The sequence below is a fragment of the Notamacropus eugenii genome, chromosome 5 (assembly GCF_028372415.1).
Source record: "Notamacropus eugenii isolate mMacEug1 chromosome 5, mMacEug1.pri_v2, whole genome shotgun sequence".
Lineage (NCBI taxonomy): Eukaryota > Metazoa > Chordata > Mammalia > Diprotodontia > Macropodidae > Notamacropus > Notamacropus eugenii.
In genome coordinates, this window is record NC_092876.1 from 301,903,760 (window position 1) to 301,931,732 (window position 27,973).

At 33.9% G+C, this 27,973-nt stretch overlaps 1 protein-coding gene across 3 annotated transcripts in view; it reads right to left on the reverse strand.

Moving 5' to 3' along the window:
- Window positions 1-1,461: 1,461 nt before the first annotated feature.
- The window catches only part of SLC35F5 (solute carrier family 35 member F5), a 52,541-nt gene continuing 26,029 nt past the window's right edge, over window positions 1,462-27,973 (reverse strand). The window contains exons 9-16 of one of the 3 annotated variants that reach the window (XM_072613290.1): window positions 26,174-26,261; window positions 23,281-23,345; window positions 21,837-21,941; window positions 12,775-12,934; window positions 7,726-7,816; window positions 3,446-3,600; window positions 3,003-3,090; window positions 1,462-2,297 (exon numbers count right to left, since the gene is read on the reverse strand). In XM_072613290.1, the coding sequence (XP_072469391.1) occupies window positions 3,006-3,090; window positions 3,446-3,600; window positions 7,726-7,816; window positions 12,775-12,934; window positions 21,837-21,941; window positions 23,281-23,345; window positions 26,174-26,261 (749 nt within the window). In that variant the 3' untranslated portion in view covers window positions 1,462-2,297; window positions 3,003-3,005. Of the gene's footprint in view, window positions 2,298-2,998; window positions 3,091-3,445; window positions 3,601-7,725; window positions 7,817-12,774; window positions 12,935-21,836; window positions 21,942-23,280; window positions 23,346-24,539; window positions 24,602-26,173; window positions 26,262-27,973 lie in introns of those variants that run through there. The other 2 variants (XM_072613289.1, XR_011967842.1) reach the window with 2 other exon arrangements.

The window sequence follows — 27,973 nt, forward strand, 5'->3', positions numbered from 1 at the left end:
ACACAAAAAAATTCTTCTGTTCATTGGATGCTTAATGAGAAAAGATAGGTCTTTTCACACATCTCCCCTCTCTAATTTTACAAAAGTAAACTTCCACTAATGGAGAACAATTCAACAAAAAAAAGAAGAAAAACTGAGTGACAGAGGTAGTAAATGCTAATAAGCTGCCTAGATCTAGATCTAGATCAAAGCTTCTTAACCTTGAAAAAAAAAACATCAATAGTTATTTGAATTGCTGGTTTCCTTTCTAATTCTATGTATTTTACATTCTGCATTTAAAAACATTTTTCTGAGAAAAGGTCCACTGGTTTCTTCAAACTGCCAAAGGGGTTTACAAAAGAACCCATGATCTATAAAAGAGAGTACCCTTTGAAGGGCTTTTCCTCTTTAGACAGAAGCAAGGTAACTGGAGAATTTATCATTTCTGTCTCTTTCTTTCTCAGAACTGAGCAGGCATTGTAAATGTTTTTATCTATGAGAATAAATCACCATTGCCAACAAAATCAGTCTGACTGGTTGATAAGGATGAGCAACATACCTCAAGTAAGAAAATATCACCAAATTTCACTTAAGTTATGCCATCTCTGCCTTCATCACCTACACATTTACCAGATTCAGAAGACCAATTTTTTAATTGCTAATTGTACTTCCTCTTTCTAGCCCTATCTGGCTTTGGCAAAGGTATTTCTAAAATAAAAGGTAGGCAGCAAGAAAGATTAGTCCCTGATAATCCTGAAGTTAAGAGCTTTAAAAAGCAAAAAACCTTTCAGTTCCCCCAGATACACAACCTAAAAAGATTATAAAAAGAACTAAAATCAGTTTAATTTGGGCTGCCAAGAACTTCCACCAGTTCTGAACAAGTGGGCAAACAGTTATCCATGATGCCACATTAAAAAACAAACACCCTGACTATTATGATGTAAAAATTGAGAGCTAAGCTTTCTCTCATTCTCCTACTGCCACAAAGAGTTTTAGTACTTAAATGAGGCAGGTTGAAGAAACATTACTACAAAGTGAATTTTAAAATTTCAATCTAGTTAAGTAGTTTTAATGAAAACTAAATTACCTTCTTTAAAAGCTTGAAATGGAAAGGGGGTTATTCATTAGTCATAAGCATGGAAAAATCAGAAGACTCATTCATTCACTGCCATCTATAGTGATTAGAATCAGAAGTAGTTGCACAGTAGATACATTCAAGAATCTAAAGCTACATTAAAGGCTAAATGTTTTGTGTACAATTTTATTTTAGTGGGCTTTTTATTAAGGTACAAAAACAAACAAAACCCTTAAATGACAGAATCCCTTTTTGGTCTCTCTCTCAATTTAGTTTAATTGTTTCAAAGCTTATTTAGAAATACAAAACTAAGGAGGTGGTTTATAGTTAAACAATAAGGGGACACATTTAAACTTGTGGAAAAACTAGTAATTGCGTGACTCATTTGTAATACACATACATACAAATAAGTTTCAACAATGTTTTATTTTAATAATGGGCCATTTCATGTCAATCTAAATTATTCCATTATGAAAATTTCTTCACTGAAAAGTGGCTATTTCTTCCAACCTTTATAGCAAGCACAGCTTTAGCAAGTCAAGTTTACATACCAATAACTTTGAGAAATACTTAATTCTTCCCCCCCCTTATAATATGATTTCCCCTTTAAAAACTTGATCTGGGTCGTCGGAGTTATAACACACAAGGCACATAATGCTACAGAAAAATTTTACAAAGATAATATAGTATATGTAGTGTAAGAGAACAAAAGATCCTGTTCCAAAGATTTTTTTAATCTCAGATTTGCAAAAATGTATTATTTCATAAATTAAACTATATTTCTGTGGTGTTTATATTCAAGTTTACACAACACAAAAATATAATCCGTACCTACAAGGCACCTTAGCCTTTTGCACCTCCCCTAAAACAAATACTGATCTAGAAAAGTTAAAGATTTCTTACACATATAGTTCCATAGCCCAGCATTTAACAAAAACGTAAAAACAAAATCTCTTTAACATCAGCATTTTCTTCCTTGATAATTTCACCAACTGAACCCTATGAGATCTATAAGGCAAGTTGGTTCTTTAGATGAACTGGAATATCCTATACTTGTAGTCATATGTTTGTAGCAAAATAGTTCATTATAAAACTCAACAGAACAAGAATGAGGAGAAAATATCTACTTAGAGTTTCAAAGAATTGAAACTATTATTTTAAATTTAGAGTAGGCACTGAAATATTTTTTCTATATAACCTTGTCGGAGATTGTCTCTTCGCTGTATAATGCTTCACCATCAAGCTAAAAATAAATAAAGACAACATTATCATTAGATAATAATTTTCATAATTCTTAACCTTTTTTATCGTAAAAACTATGTTAGAATAGATATTCCCTAGAAAAAAAATTCTAATAATGAGACTAAATACTGCTTATATTTCACTAGCAATCCTCACACTGGACTCCTGTAAAGTAGTGCAGACGAGTCCTGAGAAGAATTCCAAAAGCTGTAACAATCTAGTCAGCCTAACCTATCAAAATGCACGTGTTCATCCTGTCTTCTCTCTGCAACCATTCAACCAGTCTCTCTTCCCATGTGTTTGACTTTATCTTCCATATTATACTGTTCTTAGCCTTCTGCCCCACTTAGTTTTGATGATAAAAATCATCAAAATCCACAGGTTTGCTCAGATAGCTAGGAATTATATGATATGTTGGGAATGGGGCTGGTAAAAGAAAGATCACAGCAGAGAAAAATACATGTAATTTTAAAATGGCATATTAATAAAAAGAAAAGAAAAAAGACAATTGGCCCAAGATAGATGTTGTCAGTCTTATTGTTATGCTAGTCACAAAAAGTAGATCAGATAATTCTACCAGAAATAAATGAATGGAAAATCTATTCTGTATTGGGAAACCACAACACTCAAACACTATTAATGCCAGCTCACACATGATGAACACATCCAACATATACTTTTCAAATGTGTTTAAAGGCATACCTACTATTTATGAACAGCAGAGAGCTCCATCCTCCTGAGAAACACTGTGCAAAGGAATGAGACTCTCACACTGTTCACTATCTTCTGGGACTCTAAGAAAAAAAACCAATTATGCAGAGTAACTAAAAAAAGTTTTATAAAAATAGGAGTTATACCCTATTAAGTAAAGTTTTTATGTCTAAATTAACTACAAAGTTCTGTTTTTCTCTAGTAATCAAATAAAAATTTATTAAGCTAAGAGTTTATTAGATACCAAAAGTAAACATGCCTATTAATAAAGGAATTAATCTACTATTATTAGTTTATCCAGCGGATTATTTCATATTAAGTACAATCTTTATTCTTCACAAAAGCTCTAAAAGCTTATCTAGGCTTGTATGGTCACCACATTAGTACAGAACCAATGCTATGGTTGAAAAAGAGATCTTTCCTTTAAAAAAAACTTACCTCTGAATTCGATGTTTTCTACAGATAAAGGCAAAAATTCTTCTGACTCCCACCATCACTGGATCCCAGTTATTGTAATGGCATAGGAGAGTTACAATGAAAAATGAAAAAAATACAGGGATAGCACCTGCAAAAAATAACCAGGAAAATTGCACCTGGAAAAAGAAATTAAGAAAACCCATTTATTACTGACACAATTACTTTTTTTCTTAAATTTTTAGTTTCCATTTATGGAAATTGGCATGGATAAGTTTAATACCAAGAAGACAATGTAAGGCACCTAATTTTATTTTAACATTAAAAATTTGGGTAATCTGAAACTTTGTATCATCACTATCCTCTAAAAACTGATAGCTGTACTGACTTACTCAAAGAAGGGAGAAGTCAGCAGCACAGCCAAGGATACTTAGAATGCATACTTTTCTTGTACTGTACCCAAGAGAACAGTAATACTTTTCCTATAGCTTCCTGTGGCCTCTGATCCACACATCATACTACACATTCATTACCTAGTGCCTTTCATTTCTCACTTACTAATTTCCCTGGTTATTGTTCTCCCTTGTTCTAAGGCCAACTCCAAGAATCATCTTTTGACTAAAAACTGCTATATGTCTCAACATTAGCTATCAAAATTAGATTACTTAGGTGTAACAATTTTTAATTCACTAAAAGAAAGGAAATAAAACTGTTTTCTTAAAAGCTTAACTGTTCTTTTCATAAGGCAGCTATGATATACCATTAGTTCTAATTTTGACTCAAAACTGGCTTAGATTAAGTATCTTATGAAAAAATATTTCAATTAAAATAGCATTTATAAAGGAAATACAAAAGTAAATAGCTAAAACATTAAGATGTTATTAGCCATCTAAGCAGCAAAAGATATAACAAAAAATCAAACCCATTTTTTCCCTACTAAATTTAGGACATAGTTTTAATGCAAAGACCATTAACTAACTTACACATGAGATGAGCAAGGGAAAGAAGAGGCACAATTTCCATAGTTGTCCAGTAAGATTTTAAATGTGTAATTTATATATAGTACCTGGAAGCTTAATTATTATGAAAAGAAAGATTTCAACTACGAAATAAAAAAAGTAAAAAGGCTCTGCTTGCTCTTTGAGACTGCAAACAATTAAGGATGAAAGGTTTATATTCATAGATAAGGCTCCCTCTGCTGGAAAGTACAAAGTATTCCATTTCAAAACTTTTAAGTCAGGAAAAATATACAGTGATACATCATCATTCCTCTTACTAGGATTATTTTAAAGCAAACAGTAGAAAACTTAAGCTAAAATTACTTCATTCTGACTTTATACATTTTCTAGTTGTTTCAGCATATATTGTTGTTATGATATATAGTTATATTTTTCTAAAGAATCAAGGTTCACAAAGTGTTTTGCTTATCTCCATTATACAGATGAAAAATACTCATAAGAAGAAAACATTAATATTTATAAATCTTAATGTTCTGTTCATGCAACTTAAATGTTACGTTAAAAGGGGCTTAATTTTCAACAAATAGCTTAACAGAGACTGAAGAACATGACGTCGTAGAAAGGAAGAAAATACTCATCAGATTTATGGATAAAGGAAGAGCTCTTGATCAAACAAGATAGGTTCACAGAAGGTAAAACAGACCATTTTAACTACATAAAATTTAAGTTTTACCACAAACAAAACCAATGCAGGCAACATTAGATGAGAAGCAAGTTAAGTGGGGAAAAATTTCTCTAATAAAGTTTTCTCATTTCTAAGACATATAGTGAACTGATTGAAATTTACAAGAACAGGAGCCATTCCCCAATTCATAATCAAAGGATATAAACAGGTACTTTTCAGAGGGAGAAACCCAAACTATCAATAGCAATATGAAAAAGCTGATATAATCATTATTAGAAAAATTCTCACACTCATCAAGATCGGCAAAGTTGACAAAAAAGGAAGATCATAAATTCTGGAAGGGCAAATAGGTACATTAAAACACTACTGATGGAATTGAGAACTGGTCCAGCCATTCTGCAAAGTAATTTGAAATTATGCCCAAAAAGCTATTATACTGCACACACCCTTTTTGATCCAGAGAAACCATAAACAGATCTATACCCCTGAGAAATCAAAGAGGGGAAAAAAACCTTTTGTGTGTGTGTGTGTGTGTGTGTGTGTGTGTGTGTGTGTGTGTGTGTATCAGACCTTTTTGCAGTGGCACAGAACTGGAAATTAATGAAATACTCAAAATTGGGAAAATGCTGAACAAGTTCTAATATATAAACACGAAGGTATACTACTATGCTAGATGAAGTGGCAGAAACAACAGTCTCTGAGAAATGAAGGAAAATTTTTATGAACTGATACAGAGCAAAGTGAGATGAACCAGAAGAATAATTTATACCATAACAATAATGTAAAGACAAAAGACTCTGAAAGACTTAAGAAACTCTGATCACTGCAATGATCAACCATGATTCCAGAAACCTCACAATGAAACAAGGTACTACTCCATCTCCTGATAAAGAGGTGATGGACTCAAAGAGTATAAAATGAGACTTTTTTATATATGGCCAACGAGGGAATTTGTTTTATTTGACTATACATTAGTAATAGGTTTTAATTCAGAGGGAAGGTAGAAGGGAAAGAAGGCAGATTTTATTATTTTTTTTAAAGAGTTTAGAAGTTCAGAAAACTTGGATTCTAAGCTTATTTCTCACACACTTTATGTGACTGGACATTTGTTCAAATAGGTATAACACTACTTGTCCTACCTACTAGGTACTAGCAAGGGCAGAGATGGGGTGGAGAGTGGGTTAAGAAAATACTTAAAAATTTTTAAAATGCTTTAAAAGTTTCTTAAAATGAGTTACTGTAGTGTTGTTGATATTGTTATTATTGTAGGGGAATTAAGAGAATTTTTTTTGTGCATATATACATTTGCTTTGGGAGGAAATCATTATTATCATCATCATCATCACCACCATCGCTGCCATCATCATCATCATCATAGCAACAGCTAACATGTATGTAACATTTACTATGTGCCAGGTATTGTGCTAAACAACTTACAATTACTGTCTCATTTGATCCTAACAATGACCCAGGAAAGCAGGTGCTATAATTATTATCCCCATTTTACATATAAGGAACTGAGCAAAAAGAGGCTAAGTGACTTGCCTAGCATCGCACAGCTAAGAAGTATTAGAAGCTGTATTTGAAGCCAGGTTTCCCTGACTCCAAGCCTGGAACTCCATCCACTGAGCCTAAAACTGGCCAGTAGGTAGGTGATAAATTTTCGAGGGTGACCCACAATAGAACAGGGGAAAAAATCCAGTCACTGAAAAACAATTATAATACTCAAATCAGTATTGGGGAGAGGAGTAAGAGAAGAATGAAGTAGAAAAGATTCTTTTTTTTTCTACATAACATCCTTGTTTCAGTGGATTTTGATGCCAACATTATACATATAGTTAGCATGATTATTCTTCTTACCCTCAGTCTAGAGGACATAATAGTAAGGAGAGAAGGGAAGGATAAAATACAGCTCTTCTGCCCTTATAAGGTTAAAAAAAAAAGACTAGAACTCCACAAAACAAATATGAAAGAGTTAATACATAAAGTTAACTTTTATTTTTAATAGATTTCACCTATAATGAGTATATTTCTACTTGCCATTATTACTGAATATGTCTGAAAATGAAGAATTCAAAGTTTTTGCAATTCAGAATTCACAATATTTTTGTTATGGTCAGAAATAATTTTTAAAGATATGCTTTTCTATCTTAGTTACTAACTTACTCTCCATTGGAGACCCTTACAAAAATATAGTGAAAGCTCATGTTTTCACTACCTATAATTTGTTATTTTAAAAGTAACTTTCCAAATTTTAAAAATCTATATTCCTAGCTGGAGAATGAAAAGCAAGAAAAGAACAGCGGTTCTGGGTTCAAATCCAGCACTGCCAGTCACTGCCCATATTACCTTGGGCAAATCATTTAACTTCTGCATACCTAAGTTTCCTCAACCAAAAAATGAGGAAGATGGGTTAGAAGACCTAAAATTGCCATTTTCAATCCCATAATAAGAAAAACCAATATTCTTCCCTATCTTCTATTTTATAGCACCTATATAGGACACAACTCTAATATCAATTTTTACTCACAGAAAAATGTTAGGGCACATTATTGATCTTTTAAAGTAATATTGATTTAAAGTTTCTAATTATGACAGTTTACTGATCAAGTTCATTTTAATAATATATCATTATCTTTAATCAATAAAGGATAGCTTACCTTTTGCAAGCACATATCAGCTATTATGGTCAGAGGTATTGTAAGGCTTAGTGCAAGTGTGCCAATCAGGGATGAGGTAAGAAAACAGCCCCTAAAATAGATTAAAATACACATTTTTGCATTTAAAAGCTACAACTAAAGCAAACCATCAAAAAGCAGAGGTTAATTCTAAAATTTATATGTTAAGGGAGCGAAATCAGTGTTAGTAAGCTAAAATCATGACATTCACATCTAATATTTTATTTTAAACAATTGTTAAAATGATCCTTCTTAATGGTAAACTTGAAATGCCAAATTCATACAAAATTTTTACTGTAAAAATAAAAAACAGTAAAAAAAAAAGGCAACTATAGAATATTAGGACAAGCTAAAATTAAAAAATAATGCTATATTCCATTAAGAAATAATTTATATATTTAAAATTAACTATAAGCTTGTCTAAAGTTCTGATACTATGAAATTACAAAGTAAGATTTAATTATTCAAGTTATGAGAATAAGGGGGGAGAGGGGGGGTGTAAAGGAGTGTGTGTCTGTGAAGTCTCCAGAGTTATGAAAATTTAAGTTGAAGTCCCTCCTCTAGTCCATAACACTTCTGAGACCTGGCTGAGACCTGGGCAAGTCCCTTAATCCCCTGGTAACCCAGGCAACTCTATACAATTCAGAGAAGTTGCTCTCTAGGAGCTCCAGATGAAACAGCAGGCTTCCCTTCTCCCTGCCCATGCCACTCCTGACCCCAACTTTAAAAAAAAAGGGGAGGGAGGAATCAAGTAACCTAAGTGATGGCTAACAATAAATGTTTACAGGCCAATTCAAGTCACGGTCACAGTGAAAAATAGGACTACCCTATAGAACTGAACTCTCCTAAATGATTCCAATTTTGTGGGGTTTTTAACCTCATATACCAAAAAGGATGAACATTCTCAGTACTCTTTTTTTCTACTCATTTCATAATCTAAAACATTTTTAATGTTCAATTTTGGAACATTAATAACTAATTCTGAAAAAGCAAGTTGCTTTAGGATTATTTTCTAAATTTTCACAAAGAACAGGAAAACATACATCTTCTATTTGCAGAAAAATGAACTGTTGCAATTTATAAATAAAAGTTAGCTTTATTTGCTCCCAATGGCCTACTTCTACAAATTCACAGGATTCCATTTTTTATATTTATAAACTCTCCATATACCTTTCCTTTCACCAACTCTAACTGCACTTCAGGTATATATAAGACCACTTATAGGATTTAATTTTGTAGGTGTATTCTCTTATTGCTCTTTTAATTATTTTCTCTTATTTCCCCAAACAAATTTGTCACCTCTTTTTTAAGCCCTCTCTTCCCCCATGTGCCTAGCAGAGAGCTGGGCTGGTAATAAGTCACCAATAAAAACCTACTGGCAGACAAGTGATTTAAAATCATGAATACTTTTTTTTAGAAGTCACAGGAGCAAACGGAAAAGCATAATTTTGCAAGGCTCTAAAAATTCTGGCTAATAAAAAATAATAGCTTGATCACTGTAACTGGCCATCTAATACAATGTTGGGTTTAGTCTCTGTGTAAGTTCTTCAATACATTTAACTTACACGCTTTCCATTATTGTCAAAATACAGTCATGAAATAAACTGTTATTATCCTGTTTCTGAACAAAAGAATTGAGACACAGAGAAGCTGAAGAGTTTGGCAAGATCAGTCACATTCAACTGTGTTCTGTATGCTACAGTAAGGATACAAATTCAGTTCATATAACTGTATTATATGCAAATGTTTAAAATTACAAGACAATTCACAGGACATTGATAATTTAAATATTTGCAAATACCATAGTCCTTGTTTAAGATCATGGTACATAACAAAAGTCATATTAACCTTCAAAGTGACAAAAATTATTGTGAATTAAGAGTTCAATGATCTATATAAAGCACAACAAATTAAAAGACAAGACTGCTGAAGAAACAATCTAGTCTGACAAGTAGCAGGAATTTAATCTTAAATGCACATTCATTTCTGCCAAAATTTCTTAATTTAAGACTCTACAATTTAAATTTAACTAGAACTACAATGAATTTCAATAAAAATAAGTATAGATTTTAAAGCAGCCATGTTATCTTGAACAAAATACTATGCTAATTGCTAATGGTTTTTGCTTGCCCAAAATGAGCAGTCAGAGATAGAAACAAGAAAAATGACAGAACAAAAGAACAAAAGACAAGCAGTTTGCAACTTTTCTTCAGTGACAGAAAAATGCCTTTTAACTAACTAGTTACTGCGGACCATTCTCCTGAGGAAAAGTGACCACTTCTAAAAATAATTTTTTCTCATTACATTTATTAAAGTCCATGAAAAAGACACAAGTCTGAAAACACTCTCATTTTGTAATATTTGTCGACCTAATGGGGAAAAAGGAATTCAAAATTTGAGGACTCATTAAAGTTTCATTCTAAGGTTTTATAATGGCATAAAAGATACTGGGTCTTAAAGACAAACCAAGCTGGAAAAGCCTCAAAAGTGTGCCGTAATGAGACTGTTTATAGTCCAAAGGATATCTTGCCTAAGTTTAGAGAAGTTCATCATAAGAAGGCTGGCTACCAAGAGTTTTGGAATTTTACGATTTTTGACCATAGTAAGTCAAGACAGTCGACTAAAGTGTAAGGTCTAGACTATTCCACTGATCTATCCCTCTATTTCTTAGCCAGTACCAAGTGGTTTTGATGATTGCTGCTTTATAATACAATTTAAGATGTGGTATGGCTAGGCCACCTTCCCTATCATTTCTTTTCATTAATTCCCTTGATACCTGGACTTTTTGTTCTTCCAGATTAATTTTTATATTAGTTTTTCTAGCTCTATAAAATAACTTTTGGTAGTTTGATTGACATGGCACTGAATGACTAAATTAAATCCCAAAGACATCATAAAAATGGGAAAAGGACTCACATGTACAAAAATATTTATTGTGGTAGCCAAGAACTAGAAATTGAGGGGATGCATATTAATTGGGGAATGGCCAAACAAGTTGTGGTATATGAATGTAATGTGCTAAAAGAAATGATTAACAGGTGGACTTCAGAAAAACCTGGAAAGACTTATATGAACTGATGCTGAGTGAAGTGACCAGGACCAGGAGAACATTGTACACAGTAACAGCCACAGTCTGCAATGACTGATTTGGATAGATTTAGCCCTTCTCAGCAATGCAAGGACTTGAAACAATTCCAAAGGACTTATGATAGAAAATGTCATCCACATCCAGAGAAAGAACTATGGAGTCTGAATGTAGAGCAAAGTAGACTGCTTTTTTTGTTTGTTTGTTTTTTCTTTCTCATGGTTTCTCCCATTCATTGTAATTCTTCTGTACAACATGACTAATGTGAAAATATGTTTAATATGAATATATGTGTAGAGCCTATATCAGACTGCATGCCATCTTGGGAAGAGAGAGGGAAAGGAAGGACAGAAAATTTAAAACTTACTGAAGTGACTGCTGAAAACTAAAAATAAATAAACTAAAATAAAGTTAGAGAAGAAATCATGTTTCAAACAAAAAAAAAAGTGTAAGGTCTAAAGTGGAGAATTTGTTTCCATAAAGAAAGTAGGTCAAACAAAATCTGAAGTGTCTGTTCAGCATTACTAGTTTCTGTAAAGAATATAAGGATAAAATAAAAAACAATTCTTGACTTCAAGGATCTTAAAATCTCAGGACATAAATATACAATATTTAACAAAAATACACAAAGGAGAATGTATTAAATGCCGTAAGAAAGGTAAAAACAAAGAAGTTAAGGCATTCAGAGGAAGGAGATATTATCAACTAGTAAAGACACAACTTTGTAGTTGTGGGTTTTTTAGGTAATTGCACGAAAAAAGGGATCAAACATCAGGCTTCATCCTTCTGCAGAGGTTCCTAACATGGGGTCCAGACTCTACCCTACCACTAGATGTCTGTGGCTAGAATTCGGGGGGTTTATGAACTTGAATGGGAAAAAAAAATTACATCTATTTCAATAAAATTGGTTTCCTTTGTAATCCTACATATTTTATGTATTTAAAAATATTACTCCAAAAAGGGGCCCATAAATTTTACCACATTTGTCATAAGGATCCTTAACACAAAAAATCTTAAGAAACCCTGCTCTAAAGATCTTTGGCACTAAGGAACTTGTCACTATCTAATATTCTAGAATTACTAAAGAGTGTGCTTGTGTGTAAATCTCATTTCACTTTTACAGGAATTTTATGTAATACTAACCACGATGGTACTGTGGATGAAGTTCTGACACTCAACTGTGTGGCCTTAGGGACCATGTCACTTAAATCTCCCTAGATTTCATTTTCTTCATTTGTTTTTTTCTTTTTTTTTTTAAATGGGGGTAGGGGGAAGAGTTTGAGAAGAGTTGGACTAACAACCCTTCTAACTCAGTTCCTCTTGACCCTCTTAACCCAGTTACACTATGCTCTAGTGATCCTCATTCCAACTCAGCTATTTTGACAATTCCTGGGGTTTTATCAGTATTCAGCCCCTTACAAAAGATTTTCTAAGGTCCTCTCCATCCTGCATCCACTTCCTCTGTCCTTCATCAACATCTCAGATGCCCTCTGACTATTCAAACTCCGTTCACTCCCTTCTAAAACTCTGTTTGATTAGCAGAGACCCCATTCCTTCAAATAAAGCTTCCATCAACCCAGGGTTTAATATAAAAATCAGCTAATATTTTTTAGACCCCCAAGGGAAAAGAATTTTCAACAATTACCAAAAATTAAAGTTGTTTTTTTTTTTTTGGGGGGGGGGGGGTTTCCTTATTCCACTCTATTCAGTCCTAGAACCTTATCTAGCCTCTAGTATCCTACTCTCTGTTCCCAGAACCATCTAGGCAATGCTACCCTTCCCTCCAAACTTATGTATCATTTGAACTTTGTTCTTAAAATACTGTACTGCTTCCTGGAAGCATAAAAGTTTTCATGGGCTTAATGAATGGAGTTCAGTGAGAAATGTCTATAGTTAGTATCCTTAAATAATAGTAACAATATCCATATAAAATAAATAGTACATACCATAACCACAGCAACTCTGAGAGAACTGTTCCAATTAGGCCATTAATGACAATGCACATTAATACTAATTTATTGGGAAATTCAAAGGCCTCAAATCCAGTATAATGAAGTAAAAAGAAGCCTGGCCATAACAGCAGCAGATTAAAGAGACCTACAAAACCTGAACACATATATAAGAGAATGAAGGTTAGTTACTGCAATTTATTTCACTCCAAAACATCTCATGGTCAAACTATGTCCCTGTAAGTGGCACAAGGATCTTAACTATTTGATTCTGTAAGGCGTAAAAAAAGCTACTTGGCTAATGTTTTATATCTTAAAGGCAAAAACTGTATTAAAAAACTGGTGAACATTCATCCTCTTGAATTTAAACTACCATAGACAGATGCTGAGAACCACTACCAAATGATGCAAAATAAACTACTTTAAATGATTTTAAAGTAGGATTGAACATAATTACTAACAATAGAGAACCTCTTAGTACAGAATCATATAAACATTAAATAAAGATAGTGGAATCCAATTTATCATTGAAAAATTGGGCAGTTAAAATTTTTACTTTATTCAACAAATATTTGCTGTTCTTACTCTTCAGGAATACACATAGACCAAATACAAATAATTCTAATAAAAGGCAACTTACTTTTAGTACCATATAAATGAAAGTGCTATTTACATTTGTAATGACATAGAAGGGGATTCCTGATTTGTATCTTTTTAAAAATAGAGTCTGTTCTGCTCTCATTATGAATGTCATGAACTAACAGATTTCAGAAGATATTTCAGGGAATCCCTAAGATTCACAAGGCATTGCTAAGTTTTATTGGCAGGGGGTGGGGGGAAAGGGGAGCATAAAAAACAAATTTTATCTGCTGTCATCTCTAGGCACCAACTATCTCAATAAGCAGGGAATAAAATTCCAGAACATGAAAAACATGGAAGAGTTCTATATAATCACAAACTGGGTTGGAAGGAACATCAGGAACCGGTAGTGACAGGAATCCCCTCTATAACATTCTCTGAAACTGGTCATCCAACCTCTCCTGAAGATCACCAGTAAAGGGGAAACCACTACTTTTAAAAAGCAGTCCACTCCACTTTGGGGCCCTTCTAATTAGGAAGTTTTTTCTTTATTTCAAACCCAAATTTGTGTCTGTATTTCTACCCATATAATTTTTGCCCTCTACATTCAAACAACATTAGTCTAACCCCTTCCATAGTCCTTCAAATATTTGATTACAACAAATTTGTCATCTTCTATGAAATAAGTATGTCTACCTCTTTCCAATAATACTGTATGGCATGGTTGGGTAGTGGTAGGGAAGGATATGACAAAGTTTGAAGATTATCTTAGATAAAGAAACATAAAATCTTCCAGATTCCATTTCCTAAATGTGCCTGGAAAGTAGTAATGTATGATATACCCTATGAAGTCCTATGACATGTCACTGTCTAGTTATTTAGTGAGCATGAATGACGGAAAGCATGAGCATGTTACTGATATCCATGTGATTCTAAAAGATCTGAAGGTAGATAGCTATTGAAGGACTTATGGGAAGAGAGAGATAAGAATCAAACAGGATAAAAAGACATGGATGGGCTATGATTTGCACCAGCTGCAGTGCCTAAATCAATGAGATCATAAATTCATTGAAGTACTCAAGTATTCCTACAAGATAAAATCTAAATTACTCATTCTGGTATTCAATAAATTCCATCAACTAGCTGCATCCTATTTTTCCAAGCTAGACTTCCACTCCTCCTCTACATGAATCCTCAGCTAGACTGTGGCCAGAGTAAGCTTTATAAATTCTTTCTTCCATGACTAAGCTCCAGTCCAGCATCACCAATTGCTGATTGAACATTTCAAACCAAATATCTTTCCAAGGTCTCAAACATGTCCAAAACAGTTTTGTCATTATCCTTCCCCCAAAAAACAACCTCTTCCAAACTTCCCCATTACTGCTGAGGACACTATAATGATTTCATCTGGGTTTACAAACTTGATGTCATCCATTACTCCTCCCTCTCATTCACCCCACATATCCAAAGAGTTGTCAAATCTTATCATTTCTATCACCACAACACCTCTTTAAATATACTCCTTTTACTCCACTAGCATAGCTACCACTCTAATGTAGGTCCCTGGATTACTGCTACAGCTTCCTAATTACTTGTTCTAGCTCAAGTCCCTCTCCATTCCCAATTCTTTCCACAGCCACTAAAGAGATTTCCCTAAAAAGTAGATCTCACCACATCAAGTCCACATACACATGCACAGTCAAACAGCAGTGGCTCTCTGTAACCTCTGAGAGCAGACATAAAGTCCTCTCACATTTAAAACTCTTCAAACCAGGCTTCTTCTTATCTTTCTAGTCTTCTTATACATTATTCCCCACTACAGTCCACCTATACTGGCCAGTCTGCTGTTCGTCACCCACAACACTCCATTTGCTCGCTTCTGGGTCTTTGCAATGGTTGCTTCCCATGTTTGGAATACTCTCCATCTTTACTTCCACCTCTTGGAATCACTACCTTCCTGCAAAACTTAGTCAAGCATTTATTAAGTTTCTGCTATGTACCAGGCACTGTGCCAAACACAAGTGCCACTTTCTTTAAGAGGCTTTTACATACAACCCCCCTCCATACACACATGCACACACACAACAAAAATTGCAAGTGCCTAGTACATAGTGGGAACTTAAGAAATGTCTGTTGATCAATTGAATGACCCATCCAAATCTTATTGGTTCTTCAAGGCTCAGTTTAATTTCCCCCCTTTCCACATATATACATTCTGACAATTCCAGTATAGTGACTTCTCTGCTTACAGTACTCTGTATATCATTATACTCTGTATATCATTATATTTGACACTTATCTTGTTCTTGAGAATAAACTCCTCAGATCATGGATGCTAAAATAAAAATGACCTGAACAAAACTTTGCAATAATTTATTCCAGTGATAAAGAATGACAAGTTATTAGAGAAGGAGTTTAAGGAAGCACTACTTCTTCAAAAGAAAAATCTTTTCCAACGATTAACTTACACTATGAAGGAAATCTTAACAAGATTTCAAACCAATTTAGATTTGACACATCATGTCACGCTTGGAGGTATTTTAGTAAACTAGTTATCTCTTACAAAAGTAGGAACAATTTTCTTTTTGAAATGTTAAGAAAAAGAAACAACATGCCACCAATGCAACACTTTATCTGCATACATTATATTTGGATATATAACTTTATACTGACATGTTTCACTGAAGTTTTAATAGTGCTCATCTCCTAAAATTATTTTCATTACCACACTTAAAAGCCAGATTTTAAAGCTAGAAGCAACTTTAAAAACAAAATAGGTCAACCCTCTCATTTCAGAGATTCAGAAACCGAGGCTTGGAGGCTAACAGAGTGGCTCAAGATTATATGGTAAAATGGTAGCAGAGTCAGAAAGAGGCCCAAGGCTTTCTGACTCTGTTCCAAAGGCTCTCCTTACAATACCATATGGCTTCCTTATCTGAAGAAAATAATGGATATAGAAACAAAGAATGGCCTTTATAAGGTTTCTTTTTCTTAAGAAGTCCAAAAGAACCCAAAAGTCTGCTCATTTCCAGTAGTCCAGTCCTATAAACAAGTTTTATTATTAAGCAAGGTGGTAGATAACAGAGAATGGAAGGATTTATATTTGAGAAAACCCAAATCCAAGAGATGGTGAGTTCAATGGTTCTGAAAACTGTTTTTGTTGTTCAGTTATTTTCAGTTGTGTCTGACTCTTTGTGACACCACTGAGGTTTTCTTGGTAAAACTACTGGAGTGGTTTGCCATCTCCTTCTCCATAACATTTTACAGATGAGGAAACTGAGGCAAATAAGGCTGACTTCCCCAGAGTCACACAGCTAGTAAATGTCTGAGGCCAAATCTGAACTATGGAAAATAAGTCTTCCTGACTCCACGCCTGATACCCTATTCACTGTGCCACCTAGCCGTGGGTACTGTACCAGTTTTAATCTCAATGAGGAAATGTGAGGCAAAACCAATTCCAAATGCCCTCATGATCTTTTTTCTTAGTATGGCAATAAAACCACAGAATGAAAGTGTTATTCCTAATATTGTCATAGTGAATGCATTCCTATGTTTTCTATGGTACACAAACTGTCAAATGCAAAAACGAGAGCAGATTATCTCTCTCCTGAGATTTATATTACCCAGCAGAGAAGCAAAGTGATGTAACTCAATAAAGGAGTTCCCTTCTGGCAGTAAAATAAAGAATTCTCATTTCCAACTACATTCACATTATACTGTGAGAGAAAACACATTAACAGTTCCGTGCTAAAAGCTTAAAATGCACAGAGTAGAAAGGAAAACTAAGGGCAATGTAAAGAGGAGCTGAAAGGCTTTGGCTCAGGGCACAGAGGTGGATGATAATGGATAATTAAGAGAAGGCAGATGACTCAACTCTCATACTTGTTTTCTCTCCTGGAAATGAGAGAAGAAAAATGGCTAAAAGGGAGTTGAATACTCAATATCATTTTGGAAGTTGACCTCCAACAATGAAGATCTCAATCCATTCATGCCCACCCGCCCTGTGCGACTCTTGTCCATATCCTTCCATAAGCTCACCACAGGTGGTCCCATCCAGTATGCTAGAGATCTTTCTCATTCTCTCCTGACAATCAAGAGGGTTATATGCACTCTGGTCACATGCCTGTCACCTCTTGCCTTCATCCTCATCACATAATCAGCCTTTCTTCTCTTCCTACCATAGATTTCCTTAGTGACATCTTTTACTCCTATTCAAAATTTCCCATTTTGGTTCTATGGCACAACCTGCCCACATCTACCACATGCCACCACAATGGCCTGTATAATTCATTTTTACCAATTCAGAGACTTGTTTACCAGGTCTCATTGCCACAGCAACACCAAATGAATGTTGGTATTTAAAAAGATAGGCACTAATTTTTTGGGGAAATTTAGGGCCATTAAAGAGAATCAGCAATTTCCTAAGGGCAAGCTATCCTGCTACCCCTCCTTGTTTTCAACTCTGTACACAACTGGTCGACCACCTGTACCATCTATCTTAGATATACATACAGATAGACAAGCTCTATAGACAGAGCATGTCATAATTTGGACAACAGATATTCTTCATACACATGGGTCATACCTATGTAGATGGTCAGCAGCCCTTGACAAGTTCAAGTCACTAGGTCTGTAAAGGCTAGATTTCAGTGTAGAAGGTGATACACTAAAGTACTAAAGGAAAAATACTTTGATTTTTAAAAAAGGGGTAGTGTCAAGTGTGTGAATCACAGGGCAGTAAAGTTGTACACATTGTTAAACATGGTTGCTGTGTTGCTCAGTTTTCATAGCTATTTGGTCAGCTTTCATTTCTTTTCTTCATTAGGTGATTCTGGGGGTGAGTGTGGAGCAGACAAGAAAGGATATTTTATGTGTGTGTGTGTGTGTGAGCTCATGTGCACACACACACATATAAAACTAAGGGCTAATTTTCTTAAGGATAATTTTTAAAAATGCAGCCTATAAATCTGACTTCAATTCCTGATAAAAACTTAAAAAAACTAGTAAACATCTTGAAAGGGCTATAGCAATTACAATGAATTATAACTTTGTAGCATATTTTCAACAAGAACAAGTCATGGCTTATGCAGTTTCATTATTTCTGATTCTCTTTTATCCAGTCTGTTCAAGTGTTCTATTTCTCCATTCTTTTTAACCCAAACTAAATGGTTTTAGTGGCTTGCTCATTAATATAGTTTGAAGTCTGAAAGTGCTATTAGCCCACCCCTTCATTCCTACCTCTTCATTATTTCCCTTGATATTTGACAGATCTTTTCTTTCTCCAAATGAATATTATTTTGAGTCTGTAATGTATACCCTTAGTAAGTATGATTTGAAAAGCATTAAAATTGTAAATTAATCTTTATAGTAATTTTTTTCTATTGGAAGAGCCCAGCCTGTTCTGACTATTTTCTCAGCTATTTGTTGTTCTTTAAGAAGTACTTTGTAACTGGATCTATGTGAGTATTTTATGTGCTTTGCTGGATTGATCCCCAAATATCTGGCACATTTTGCAGTTACTATGAATGAAACTTCTCTTATTATTACCTCTTTAACTCTGTTATTATTATACAGAAATGCTGGTGATTTTTAAAAGTATGTTTTGTAGCCTACAACTTTGGCAAAAGTATTAAATGTCATAATTAAATCTTCAGGGCTTTGCCAAGATTTTCTAAGTAAATAACCAAATCATCAAAAAATAGGGAGAGTTTTATCTCCTGTATGCCTAAGTTTAAACCTTTGGTTTCTTAATCTATTTCACATAATCTAGATGGCTATTTCTGACATGGAGTAAGGAATATCTGAATTCGAATGTGACCTCAGACACCTTTATCACCCTGTGCAAGTCACTTAACCTTAGCCTCAGTTTTCTCAATGGGGATAATATATGGGGATAATAAAAGGACCTTTTGTAAACTTTAAAGAATTACATAAATGCTGATGATTATTATAATTACTTATTATTATCATTCTGTCTTATGGTTACTGCTACCATTTCTAGAACTAAGTCAAATATTAGCAGGGAGAAAGTATCTTTGTTTTATTCCTCTAGTTACTGAGAAAGCTTCTAGTGCATTTAGTTTTAGATATTTTTATAATATTAAAAATCATTCTTCTGTGACTACAATAGGCACAGAGGGCTTTTTAGAATAAATTACTGTTGTACTGTGTTGAAGGCTTTTTCTACATATTTTGAGATAATTGTATGGTTTTGGATAGTTGTTTTAAATACGATTACGTTGTTTTCCTAATGCTGAAACATCCTGGTATAAATCCAACTTGGTCATAATGAAAGATTTATTAAATAACTGCTGAAGCCTATCTGATAGATTTAAAATATTTTAATCAACATTCATTAATAACAATACTGACCTCTTTCATTTTATCCTTCCCCAGAGTAGGTATTTTAGCATATTTGTTCTCAATTAAAAAAGGAGTCTGGAAGAGTGCTTTTTGCCTCAATATCTGAAAATAATTTGCAGGGCATTGATATCAACTGTTCTTTTAAAGTTTAATAGAATCTGTCTATAACTGTATCAGGACCAGGAATTTGTTGGGGTTTTTTTAATTCTGTTCTTTAGAGCTAGTGTTACTTCCTTTCCTGAGACTGAATTACTTAAATTTTCTATTTGGTTTTATATTAGTTTGGGTAGTTACTATTTCTAAGGTAATCCACAAAATTCTTTTGTGCTCTCAGTTCAATTAGTGCCTAGTAGGGTGTGATAATACTTTTTACTTCTTCTGACTTTTCTTTGATTGCATGTTAGCATTTGCTATTCTGTTGATTTGATTTTCTGCCTTCTTTTTTATCAAGTTGATTAAAGGCTTATTAATTTTGCTAGTCTTTTCAAAAAATAAGCAGGGCTCCAAAGAATTTTTAAAAAACACCTCTTCCCACTCCTTTGTAGAAGTGAAGACCTAGAAATGTGAAACACTACAAATATTTTCAAATTTTGTTGATACATTAATCAGCTTCACCAATTATTTTTTCTTTTCTTCCTCTTTATTTTTTCTTTAAAAAATATTCTGTTATATATGGACAGCTCTCTGGGTGGAGAAATGGAAAAGATAAATGGAGAAATTTACTCAATGTAAAAAAAAAAAAGCAACATATATATCAATAAAACTTAAGAATAGGTCATGGCAGATTAAGCTAATTTCCTTTTTTGACAAGGGTGCCAGACTAGCAGACCAGAGGAATACCATATAGAGAGTTTACTCAAGGCTTCTGACAAAATTTCTCTTGATATTCTTAGAGAGAAGACAGAGAGATATGGACCAGATGGTATTATAATTAAGTGAATTCAGAATTATCTGAACAGACAGACCCAAAAAGTAATCAACAAGCATTTCATGCCAACTTAGAAGGCAGTCCTCTAGCGTACTGTACCAGAGGTCTGTGCTAGGTCTTTGTGGGTTTATCAAATCAGCAGGTAACACAAAAGCAGGAAATATCATTAACACTAATTGAAAGTCAAAATATAACTCCAAAAAATCTCAAGAGGCTACAACTTTGGACTGATTAAGAGGATGACATTTAATAGAGAGCAATGTAAAGTCTTATACAATAGTTTAAAAGAATCAACTTCTGTACAAAATGTAGGGTATAGTATGAATCGCTAGTATGATAATGAAAATTTTAAAATGTAATATAATCTCAGTCTGCATTGGGATTTTTTTGAGGGGGAGGGGTGTCATAAGAGAGGTGAGAGTCCTGCGTACAGTCCTAGTGAGACCACATTTGGAATACTGAATTCAGTCTGGGTATTTCATGAATGACACTAACAAGCTGGAGAACATCCAGAGCAAAGCAACCAAGAAGCATCTAGAGATCACATCATATGAAGAATGACTGAAGAAACTGGAGAAGAGAAGAATTAGTAGGAAGGGGGCACACAATAGACATTTCAAGTATTTAAGGGCTATCACATGAAAGAGAGATTCCAGCTGCTGTTTGGCCCTATGAGGTAAAATTATGAGAAATAGGCAGATGTTCTAAAGAGGCTTAGATTTATGGTAAGAAGAAACTATCAAATAAAAATGACCATAAGTGGAACAGCTGCCTTGGGAGGGAATAGGTTCCCTCTTACTAGAGGTCTTCAAGTAGAGGCTAAATAATAAACTTTTGGATAAATTACAGAGGCGTTTGTTGCTTAAATATGTGTTCGACTAAACAGATTCTGATGTACTTTTCTTCCAGTTGAGATTCTGCAATTCTATGATTGTCTTTCCCAATTAGGGAGGACAGAATTAACCATAGTGTATTATACAATGCAAATGGCAAAACAGAAGTGGGGGTAAGGGTGAGGAATGAACTATTTAATTACTAAAGCCCTTTACTGTGATAAAATTTCATGGTCCTAATTAAGACACCTTTATAAATTAAAGAAAATTAAATGTTAAAATATTAAAGTAACAAGTTTACAACGCAAAGTGATTTAGTCATTTAGGAAAAAAGTGCTATGAATTAATAGTCTTACCAAAGAACATTGGTATATCCAACTTATCTTCTCTGTCTACTTTTCTCTTAATCATAACAATATAGACAGCATAGAGCATGGCACCAATAAGAGACCAAATAGAACCTGTAAAAATAAAAATAACAAAGCAATTTTTTTTAAAGTACTATTAAAATATATTTGCTATTTCCATCTCCTTGGTGTTGTGTCTTTATAGTGTTCCCATCCTTCTCTATTCAAACCCTACCTATCCATCAAAGCCCATATCTTCTGCAAAGCCTTCTCCAACTATTCCAGTCAACACTGAACTCTCCCTTTCCTTAATTCTTACTGTAGTCTTTACCATATAATTACCACTTACTGCAATTACACATTCACTGTTATATTGTCCCCTAGTTGAATAATGCACATAAGTGACATATGTTCAATCAGATTTCAGACTCCTTGAAAACAGGAAACTTCTATTATGTAAATTTTATACTCCCTAAACCACATAGTACTGGCTATACAGAAGACATATAATAAATACTTAGGAAATGGACTAACAATAGATAGTCCGTTGTTGAATATTTTTTGAATATGAAATTTTCATAAATCATCAAAAGTATTTAAATTTCAAACAAGTCAAATGTTATCAATTTGCTTTGTGATAATTTTTAGCACATCAAAAATTTGAATGCACTCATTTCTTCTTTTTGGTTTTTCAGGGTCTCTTGACATTCACTCCATGGAAGGACTTCCCATAAGTAAAGACATTCAGAAGTGAACAAATGGTAAATGTGAAAGCTGAAATTTTAATGACAACTGAAATATCCCTAGATGTCTATGTTCATACTATTCTGCATATGAATATAATCTGGGGGCTAAAAGAATAGTTGAGGAAACTGAAGCCCAGAAAGGTTAAGTGACTTGCCCACAGTAACATGGAAAGTCAGCAGGATAGTCAGGATCTGCACCTAAGTTTTCTGACCTCAAATCCACCCCTCATTCCACTCTACTAGGCAGCCTTATATTCATAAAGATGTGTATATATAACTACTACAGATGCATGCACACATAATACACTACATAGATACTTCCATAAAGTATGAAGATTAATTCAACAGAGTGGAAAAAGTGTAGTGTAATGTATAAAGACCTTTTCTCAGTACCAGGAAAAACTCTGTTCAAGTCCAGCCCCTCAAATGTATTGGCAATATAACCCTGAGCAGGTCACACATAAATTCTCAATGTTCAAGAAAACATTCAAAGACTATAAATTGTAGAAAATGTGCCAACCATCATAATTAGTGGAAGTTTCCTCATCTGGGAGCTCCTGCTACCACTGAAAAAAGCACAAATCTAGTCCTTATCATTGTTTAACAATTATTTATTATTTAGCTTATAAATACATGAAAGATACATACTGATATCTCTACATAGATAAATTAAGCCTTCTTATCCATACACAGAGATTTGTACATACCTATTGTATCTTTTCCAGCAGATTTCTCAGACCCTGAAAGGTTTACCAGCACAACACCTCCAATGCTATGGGAAAAAGGGATCGTTACTAATCAGGATAATAACTTATTCTGAAGAGGGCAACATGTAAAAATAAAAATTTTAAGTGAAAGATCTTTAAACTACTTAAAGTCACTAAACCTCATATTAGTTAAAAGTTTAAAAAAGGTTATTGTTTATTGGAGAATTAAACAGTCAACAAGCATTTATATAATCAAACTATCTTTCATAGCTGACTGATATATGGAAGTCAGGTTAGGGAAATGGCAAGTGAGTGTACAGAGTGGGGGGGGGGAGGGAGGAGGGGGGGAGGGAGGAGGGGAGGGAGAGAGAAAGAGAGAGTGTGTGTGTGTGAGTGTGAGTGTGAATGAGTGTGTGTGTGTGAGAGTGTGTGTGTGTGTGTGTGTGTGTGTGCGTGTGTGTGTGTGTGTGTGTGTGTATGTGTGCATGACTAATGGAAAAAACCTCCCTAAAACTTGCTTTTTTAAAATTCAGGCCCAACTTCTGTAGATATATTTCTGCTTATGAATCTGAGATGGATCTGAAGGAAGTCAGGGACAAGAGGTACTCTATCTCCCATCTCCACAGTTTTGCATTGGTTGCCCCCAATCCCTGGAATGTTTTCTTTCCTCCCTCACCTTGAGCTCTTAGAAGCCCTAGTTCAGCTCAAAAGCCACCAGGTATAGGAGACCATTTTCAATCCTCCAATTTCCAATGCCTTCCCTTATAAGGTTAGCTTGAATCCACTCCATATTTATCCATGCAACTTCCTATATATATGCTATCTACTCCATTAGAATGTAATCTCCTTAAGGTTAAGGATGCTTTTTACTTTTCTTTGTATTTCCAGCACTTAGCACATTTCTTGGCACATAGTAAATTCTTTATAAATGCTTGTTGGCTAGTGTATGAGAATTATTAAAATGTTAGCCAAGATTAAATTTCAGAGATTTTTAAAGGGTAAAGAAAAAAACTTCAAACTTATAAAAGCCACAATGTTTGTTTCTTTCTTGAATCCTGAAATACACTATTTTAGATGCAAAACAAAAATAATGACATTCTGCTATAGAAAAAGTTAAAAGTACAAATATATCATATTCATAGGGGAAAAGTGAGGCTCAATTAAAGACCTAACCAATTTAAGATTTGGCAAAGGTCAGCATTTCCACTCCCAACTTTCTGTAGTACAGTACTGTAGGACAACTTGGGTTCAAATCCTACCTTTGCTTGCTGTGTGACTTTAGACCAGTCACTTAACATTTCTGGTCCTCAGTTTTCCTCATCTATAAAATAAAAGGGTTGAACTAGATGATCTCTAAGTTCCCTTCCAATTCTAAATCTTATTAATCTCTTTCAAATTACATCTACTTAAGTGGAATAATGAAATATTCTTAACTTTTACTTTAAGGACATTTTTTCTTTGATGTGGTCACTTCTCTCAATTGCAGCAAGTCACAATTCCTATGCCACTTAGTAGATGGTGTCAGAGTTGCTATGGCTAAAAAATTCATCAGCCATTATATCATCCAAAAAGATAATTAGTCTGATTATATAATCCAAGGATCAGAAATCAGGATAGCAACAGAAATAGTCAACAGGTGTTTTCCTTTAAAGGATTCTGTTGATTATTTTTTTTATTCTGAATTTAACATCAAATAAAATGGGCATTCATATATATATGTATATACATACATATATGTGTATAAATATACACATACATACATAAATATATATAGTAGAACAGAAAAAAAAGAGGATCATACATAAAACTGCAGGGCTCTATTACATACAGCTTATTTTTCTTTTAAAGTATCTAAGTTCAAACTATAATGTTCAAAGCTGTCATGCTTGTTGTTTGTGCTTCTTTCTGGCCTTCCTTACTTTTTTTTCTCTGTATTTTTAAAAAAAGATGCCTTAATGACCCTCTTTTTTTCTTTTTTCTACTGAATCCCTTCTTACCCTCCCAACCTATGCCCTTGGGAAAAACAAAATCAAAAACAAAAACAAAGCCCTTATAATACGTATTAAAAACAAAAAAAAAAACAAAAAAAAAACCCCTTACTCTGCTGTATCCAAAAAATGCATATCTTATTTTACACCTTGTGTCCATCACCTCTTTGTTAAAAAATAGCTAACAGACTTCATCACCATAAATCCTCTGGAATCACATCTGGTCATTAGATTGATCAAAATACTTGAATTTTTCAATGTGACATTTTAATATATCCTTTAGTCCTAGAATTCTCTGTTTAGTATAACTCAAATTTAATATTACATGTGAATTTAGTTCCACGTAAAGATTATTTTTGTACCCAGACCAATCAACATGATTAAAAAAAAAAGAGCAATGGCCACAAACACACAAAAGGAAATCTATAGTTGCTGGAAGAGGTAGGAGGAGAGGGTTTGCTTATATTTAAGCTAGATTCCCCTCCCTGCACCCCGCACCCCTCCATTAGACTGCAAATTCCTTGAGATATGGGACTGTTTTCTTTCATCTTTGTATTCTTAGCTCTTGTTATAATTCTTTGTTTGTGCTTGAGGAGATTCTTGAAAAAGTTTGTTAAACTGAAAACCAATTAATGTCTAATTTCCTTTTCATATTATTCTTCCTAAGAGGTCTGGAGGAAATGCAGGAATCCCAGGCAGACATGAGCAGCATAACATCACCTTCAAATCTCCACTGATATTTTTCTTTTGCTTTGGCCTATCTGGGATACCATTCCTGTTTGTACAATGTTGTACCATCTTTCCCTATATCCCAATCTATCCCTAATATCCGAGGGCCAGAAAAAAAAGTAACTCTACACTTGTTTTACTACCAGAGCAAAGTACTTATCATTTGATAGTCTTACCATAAAATGACAGCTAACAGTTTAGAAAGAGTAAATCTGTCTCCACTGTTACTTGGAAACAATGCAGCTAAGATTAAAGTAAAAAGCCCTGTGGAAGATTAAAACAAAGTGTTAATTAAAATATTGTCATGGCTGTACACTGCCAAATATTTCTTATGAATAAGAATAACATGCTTAACTTTAGAATTAGTTCATATTTTATATTTACATTATCTTAACAATGATACTATAGTTAGTAGGAATCAATTTTTCACTGGTCAATAAAAATGTCTTTAAATGACAATTTTTAATATAATTCAAGAATGGACAAATCAACACATTTAAAAAACTCACGCAATTAAACTGCACAGATTCAAAGCAGTATTCTGATTTCATAATCATGCACGTGACAAAGCTATTTTTAAAACATCTAATTTTTTTTTTTATCTTCCAGTTTAAAGTGACTCAAATTTAAAAATAAAAGTTATCACAGGCCAGACTACAGCTCAGAAATAGGTGATTATATTTAGTCATAAGGCCTGGAAACATTCCCCTCCAGATCGCAAATATGAGGAGAAAAGACAATTGTATTATGAACAGTTGTATTATAAAAATGCAACAAAGGAACATACGTATATATCAGCAAATCCAATAGTCTTTTAAGTTCTCATCCTTGACATCTCCATATTTTTTTCATTTTGTCTTTGTATCCCAAGCACCTAACAGTCCCTTGGGTAGGACTGACATCAAATTAATGTTTACTGTGTTGGATACTCTTTTACTAGCCTTTTCATTCTTGATACTTATTCCTCTCCTGGTTTCCATGGTTTTTTATTCCTATACCTCCTGTCCTACCTGATTGTTCCTACTATTAAACTTTTCTGGATCCTCATCTTGCTACCACCTCCTTAAAAATGGGAACATAACACATTTACACATACAGCATTTGAAAGTGTGCAAATAATTTTCTTCATAAAAACTCTGAAAGAAAGGCATCACAACTGATATTATCATCCCTATTTTATAGATAAGGAAACAGGCTCTAAGAAATTGTACGGCATACGTTGCAATGTCTGCAGCATGATTTGAAGTCTCAAAACTAGTGCTTTACCTGTCATGCCACCACTTAACTCTGGCTCTGTCCTTTGCACTATCTCTTTTCTCTACACCCTCTTGATTAGCTATAGCTTCTACTCTGACTGCTTCATTTGTCACTCTATATAACTAATTCCCAAATTTGTCCCTCTCCCCTAAACCTCTGCCTAAAGTAGTCCCATCCTTCTAATTGCCTGTTTATTATTTCCCCTTAGATGTCCTACTTATGCTTCAAATTCAACATATCCCAAACTGAAATCATCTTATTCTCCTCTCCAAATCTGCCCTTCCTTTTAATGTCTTTAGAACTACTTTTTCCCAGGTGTCCATGCTCAAAATATTTGGGTCATCTTTACTTCTTCACTTTCTATCATCTCCCAACATACATAATGAATTTTTACATCTAATATCTTTTGAAACCTTTCACTGCTATTGCAACTACCCTCGCTCATATCCTCACATCAGTTGTATCACTGTAAAAACTTATGAAATACAGAATAACACACTAAAGAGTTAAGAGGGCCTTCAGAGAGGAGCTAAATGAATGATAACCTCATTTTAAAAATCCCCAGATAATGGTCATCCAGTTTCTACTTTAAGATCTCCAATGAAATGAGAACTCAGTGGCTCACAAAGCAGCCCACTGCAGTTATCAGAAAGTTCTATTAATAAGAGATACATCATTCTGTAGCTCTAAATAAATTTCTTTGAAACAGTTCTCATTTT